This window comes from Octopus bimaculoides, chromosome 7 (assembly GCF_001194135.2).
Source record: "Octopus bimaculoides isolate UCB-OBI-ISO-001 chromosome 7, ASM119413v2, whole genome shotgun sequence".
In the NCBI taxonomy this organism is placed as follows: domain Eukaryota; kingdom Metazoa; phylum Mollusca; class Cephalopoda; order Octopoda; family Octopodidae; genus Octopus; species Octopus bimaculoides.
In genome coordinates, this window is record NC_068987.1 from 95,585,847 (window position 1) to 95,592,345 (window position 6,499).

The 6,499-nt window shown below is 39.1% G+C and overlaps 1 protein-coding gene across 1 annotated transcript in view; it reads left to right on the forward strand.

The window, feature by feature from the left end:
* LOC106868852 (MAM and LDL-receptor class A domain-containing protein 2) overlaps positions 1–6,499 on the forward strand; it is a 54,841-nt gene that overhangs the window by 32,968 nt on the left and 15,374 nt on the right. The window contains exon 3 of the mRNA XM_014914293.2: positions 4,422–4,592. Coding sequence (XP_014769779.1) covers positions 4,422–4,592 — 171 coding nt within the window. The remainder of the gene's footprint in view (positions 1–4,421; positions 4,593–6,499) is intronic.

A 6,499-nucleotide genomic window follows, 5' to 3' on the forward strand; every position in this document is an offset into this window, starting at 1 on the left:
TGTGTGTGTGTGTGTGTGTGTGTGTGTGTGTGTGTGTGTGTGTGTGTGTGTGTGTGTGTGTGTGTGTGTAATTGGTGTTATCTTAGCCGAATTAATGCAAACCAACAAAGGAGCCTAAACACGGTCGTTTGATTTGCTAGAATAAGCAACTGAATTCCCTCGAATTCCACGCTACCATCTTAGAAAATGACGCGTTATATAATGCCGTCCTGGATTCCGTGTACAGAGGGAAAATGTGGAATTACCAAGGCATGAATGCCTTCGAACATAGAGGATGATCTTGTGCCAAACAACAACACGAAGTGAGTCAATGAGCCGGCCCCTGAGCAGTTTCTGAACATGAAGCTTCTACAAATAGCAGTCAGACTTCCTTCAAACATGCTCTACTGATTTAATAAAGAAAGGAAAGCTCGTAAGATAACCCAAAATAAACCATGCCTGTTGGCATGTAAGAAGGATTTTTAAACAACGAATATAGCAACGTAGCAGCCGTGGTATTATTACTATTGGTCTTTAACATCAAGCCAACCCTAATAAAAGAACAAAGTTATAAAAATGACTCAAGAGCCAACAGTTTCGTTTGTGGCTTAACTTAACGAGATGGCTTAAAATCAGAAGCACGTTCCTTATATAGCGTGAATTAAAATAAAATTAATATTGGAGATTCACGTGAAGATTAGAGATTAGTGAGATTCTGCCATTTGAATAGAGGCTAAGCCTAAGAGACAATAAATATGCGTGGACGCTCGCACGTGTGTATGTATGTATACATAATTGCTAGCATTTAATAAAGGTGCACGTTCATTGATACTTATATAAACAAATATACATATCACATGTATACACACACACACGCGCGCGCACATATAGGCGCGGGCATGACTGTGTGGTAAGAAGCTTGCTTCTTAATCACATGGTCCCAGGCTCAGTCCCATTGCGTGGAACTTCCTATAGCCTCGTGAGTGGATTTGGTAGTCAGAAACTGAAAGAACCCCGTCGTGTATATATGTGTATATCTATGTGTGTGTGTGACTCTGTGTCTGTGTTTGTCCCGCTTGAAACCGATGTTGGTGTGTGTACATCCACCTAACATAGCGGTTCAGCAAAACAGACTGATAGAATAAGTACTAGATTTAAAAAGTAAGTCCTGAGATCGATTTGTTCGACTAAAACCCCTTAAGGCGGTGCTCCAGCATGGCCGCGGTCAAATAACTGGAATAACTAAAAAGTTTTAGTAAAATAATATATATATGGTTGGAATTTAGAAAAAACAAAAGGCGAAGACAGGTGCGTAAACAACATACAGGTGTATTAGTTCAACGCTCGAGAAGGTGAGAAAGTCTTTTACGTTTCGAGCCTACGCTCTTCAACAGAAAGGAACACGATAAAATAAATAGAAAGAGAATAAAAGAGAAAGCTTTAGTAGCTAGCGGTCAATCATGGTGATGGCCGGACAGAGGTGGTCAGACAGGGGAGCTAGGAAGAAGGAGAGATTATAAAGTAGTGGTGATCTCAAAACAAAGGTGCGCGTGCGTGTGTATGTGAAAGCGTGTGTATGCGTGTGGTTGGGAGCTGGCGACCTTGATGTGTGGATGTGTGCATGTGTAGGTGTGTGGATGATGGTGTGGGTGCTGGAAAGTGGTCAGTGCTAGTGTGTGCGGGGTGGTGTGAAGTGGTGTGGTGTGGTGTGGTAGTATGTGGTGTGATGTGGGTGCTGAGAAGTGGCCAATGCTAGATATACATATATTAATCATAAGGACACATTAAAGTGTCTACCTGCTTGAAATGAGTGTTAAAACCCTATTTGGACCACCAAAAAATTTGCACTGAAAATAACAGACTCAACAGCAAGCGGACCGAAAAAATCTCTCACATACCTATATTGCATAAAGCTACATATTTAATGGTACAGGTATATATGTGGACCAGTTTTTAGTTTGATATAAAAATCTTATCTTCTTAAGCACATCTTAACTCTTTGAACTACCTTCCTAATCCGCTACGTTGAAATCTGCTGGCGTCCTTAATTACTTAACGCTAAAATGCGGACAGCCTCCGTGTGAAAAGTACTAATCAGCAGCAAAAATATTCAGAATCGAATATTTATAAGATATTGATATTGTTATTATTATCGAAGGCAATACAAATAGTTGATAATTTGGTGGTCCAAATGAGGGTTTAATTCTCATTTCTAGCGGGTAGACACTTGAATGTGTCCTTATGATTAATATAACTTTAATTCCACACCTATATAATGCTAATTTAGGCCCGCAACCACTTATATTAATGTTGTTGTTATTATCAATTATTTGTATTGCCTTCAGTAGTAATAACAATATTTGCGTTGTGTCTCGGGAGGGTCATTTTGCTAACAATAAGCACATGCACTGGTTCAATTTCATTTCTTTTGTTACTTTTAGTCCATTCGTTAACATTTAACCGTCAACTAATCGATTACTTAATTAATCTTTTGATCGATGAATCAATTAATCGGCTAAGTTTGTCAAAGTCTTTTTGGTGTCATCGCTACCTCATCAATGACACGCTGTCTCTCCACCGCGTCTGCTTCCCCTCAAAATTTCAGACCTTCTGCCTTTAATAGAAAAAATTATCATGATCATCAACGTGATCATCATCATTATTATTATTAAGGCGGCGAGCTAGCAGAATCGTTAGCACGCTGGACGAAGTGCCAAGTACTTCGTCCATCGTGCGGTATTGTATTTCGCCTGTCGCTACTTTCTGATTTCAAGTTCCACCGAGGTCAACTTTTCCTTTCATCTTTTCGAGGTCGATAAATTAAGTACAAGTACCAGTGAAACACTGGGGTCGATGTAATCGGCTAGTTCCCCAAAATTTCAAGCCTTGTGCCTATAGTAGATAGGATTATTATTATTATTATTATTATTATTATTATTATTATTATTATCATCATCATCATTATTATTATTATCATTATCATTATCAAAAATATTCATATGCTAACTTTTGCTTTTGTACGTACGTGCGTACCTGTGGTGTATGTTACGTAAAAAGGAAAACATTAAAAAGTTGAAGGGAGAGGTACAAAGATAAAGAGAGATAAAAGGTATTAAGCAGAGGAGGTATAGTTGAAGTGAGTGGCAAAGCGAGAGAGAGGAGGGACAGAGGTGAAGTGTGAGAGAGAGAGAGAGAGAGAGAGAGAGAGAGAGAGAGAGAGAGAGAGAGACAGTGAGAGAGAGAGAGAGACAGAGAGAGAGAGAGAGACAGAGAGAGAGACAGTGAGAGAGAGAGACAGTGAGAGAGAGAGACAGTGAGAGAGAGAGAGAGAGAGACATACAGAGACAGTGAGTGGTGAATGAAAGGAAGGTGGGCCAAACACCCCTAACCACTGAGCCACGCACTTTCACTCTCTTAACCGTAAAGAAAAGGTGTGGAGCGATAGATACGGAAAGCAAAGTCTCAGTCATTTAAAATGACTGCTAGAATGAAATACGACCGATCTTTTCTAGCTTCTGTTCTTTTAACAATGATGAAGAGGGAAAGACATTTAGTAATGAATAGAGGGAAGGGTTTCAGGTGTTTGGGTTTTCATTCTAGGAGTTCTAGAACTATCGAGTGTTAGTTTTCTCTTCTTTCCCCCACCCCGGGTCTTGTTTGATAGTTCTGCATGTCTTTTAGTTGGGGGAAAAGACCATGTTTTTTTTCAGGCACTTTTAACGCTTTCTCTACAAACTACAGACAAGCCCCGCTCCCCTCCTTTTTTTTTTTTTCATACAAAATATAATGCAAATTTCGAATGGGGCATAGCTGTGAAAGGAACCCAGAAAAATGGGTAGTACAGGGGAGAAAAGTTACCAAAAGGTGGCTACACGAAATTCAATTCTATACTTTATAGAGTGTCTTCTACTATAGCCTCGGGCCGACCAAAGCCTTGTGAGTGGATTTGGCAGGCGGAAACTGAAAGAAGCCCGTCGTGTATATATATATATTAAATTCAAATTACGACAAACGTAAATAAACAAACGAAGTTTGCTTTTAGAAGCGTTGAGATGTCTTTAGAAAGTTAAAGAAGTGATTTTTTAAATTCTCAATCGCAGAATAATGCTAATAATATAGCCTGAACAGGATAAACTACCCCTATTTTGCAGAGAAAAGTGTAGGTGGCTAGCTGAGGACTCGAACTCACATCCCCGTGATTACGCGTCGCGATGCTTTGACCGATTAAGCTAAACTACCCACTACAAATTCCTCTGCAAATTAAGATATATAAAGGCTATACATCTCATTTATTCAAAGTCAATGAAAAACAAAAATATATACCAGAAATATATTGGGATCCAATTATTCTTGGTGTTCAATTATTTAAGCGAAAGGTGAGTGGGTATATACGTCGCAAAATTCAAAAATTGACATTTTATGCATTCTTTCTTTTATTGCAGCAAGTGGTTGCCGTCCAATGCAATTCAATCAGAGTGTTCTTGATGTTACATACACTCATCGTGGGGCACTAGCCACCTTTCAGTGCAAAGCCGGCTATGCAATGGAAAAAAAGGAGAACAGAGTATTCTGTAACAGATTTAATTGGAATAAACTGCCTCCAAAATGTTTAAGTGAGTACTAATCTAATAACACAAATTTCTTTTCTGTTATTTTTTTTCCCCACGAAGATGAACGGTTAGTCCGAAACGTCAGTATCTCCTCGACCAAGGCACACAAACATATCCAAACTCACAAACTTCGTTGTATGATTGTTATCAATATTAATCTGACGGCCACTAGTTTCCTCGGACACATTTTTGGTGGGTGGGTGGATAGATGGAATTATTCTTCTTTTTCTTTTTGGTACTCCGTCGGTTACGAAAACGAGGGTTCCGGGTGATCTGATCAACGGAGCAACCTGCTTGTGAAATTAATGTACAAGTGGTCGAGCACTCTACTGATACTCGTACCTTAACTAAGTTCTCAGAGGGATTTCAACATGACACAGAATGTTATAAGGTTGGTCCTTTCAAACACATGTATTACTCATTTTTGACTAGACTGGAACATTACGAAAGAAAGTATCTTGCTCAAGGGCACAATGCGCTGCTAGGAATTGAACTCACGACTTAAGAATCGTGAACCGAAAATTCCTAACTACTAAGCCACGCACCCTCATAGATATGCGACTCGTACCCTAAACGCAAGTATTTTACTTACTATAAAAATACAGATTCAAAATAGTTTTCAATATATTCTTATTTGGCAGTAGAGGATCAATGTGTCAACTTACATTTATTATACAGAACTGATTGTTGCTAAAACTGCCGCCATTCTTGAACTCATATAGATCTAGCTGCTGCTGTTGCTATTACTGTTATTATTAGCGTTATTGTCAAGGTGAATTGGCAGAATCGTTAGCACTCCAGGCAAAATGCTTAGCTGCATTTCGTCCGTCTCCACGTTCTGAGTTCAAATTCAGCTGAGGTCGATTTTGCTTTTCATCCTTTCGGAGTCTATAAAATAAGTACCAACTGAGTTGAAAGGACTGTTAGTATCATTGTCAAGGCGAGCTGGTTGAATCATAAGCATACCGGAAAAAATGCTTAACAATATTTCTTTCGGCTTTACGTTCTGAGTCACAAATGCCGCCAAGGTCGATTGTCATTCATCCTTGCGGTGTCGATGAAATGAAATACCAGTCAAGTACTGGGTTGATATAATCTTCTCTTAAAACTGCTAGCCTTGTGTCAAAATTAAAAAGAACTATCGGTGTTACTGTCAAGGGCAGCGGATTGACCGTCGAACAAAATACATTGTAGAATTTGTTCAGAATCTTTATGTTCTAAGCTCTAACCACGCAGAGGTTAACTTCATCTTTTATCCGTTTGGTATCGATTAAATCGAGTACCAGTCAAGTACAGCGTTTAATGGTATCGACTACTTGATCGCTCAACCTGATAGGAATAGCAGCCAAATTTCCCCGCTGAAGAATCTTCTAAGTCTGTATATGAATATGGCTGGTACATGAAAATTAGTCCGGTATCAGACAAACGCAACAAATCTAATCTGACAAGAGGCTAATTAATTCGTAATGAAAATATAAATTGGATTAAACCACTGAAACCAGAGAATTAATACGGAACCACCCATGTTTGATGCGGATGAAACTGATCAGATATGATAAACATAAATTGAAGGAGAAAATTAGTAAAACTACTACTGACTGTTTGTCCTATCGTCATCATTCAAGCAATGTTGATAAACATTCCACAAATCTCGTGGAAATACCTGTCTTGTTTACACATCCCCTTAAAGTTGTCAAGTAGCATGATAACTGAAGTTACCAGATTTATGTTGTTATGATTATTTTTTTTTTTATAATATTGACACTTGGTAATAAGCGCAGGCATGGCTGCGTGACTATGAAGCTCGCTTTGCAACCACGTAGTTTCGAGTTCAGTGCCACTGCATACCACCTTGGGCAAGTAGCGTCGCCTTGTGGGTGAATTTGATCGACGGAATCTGTATGGAAGCC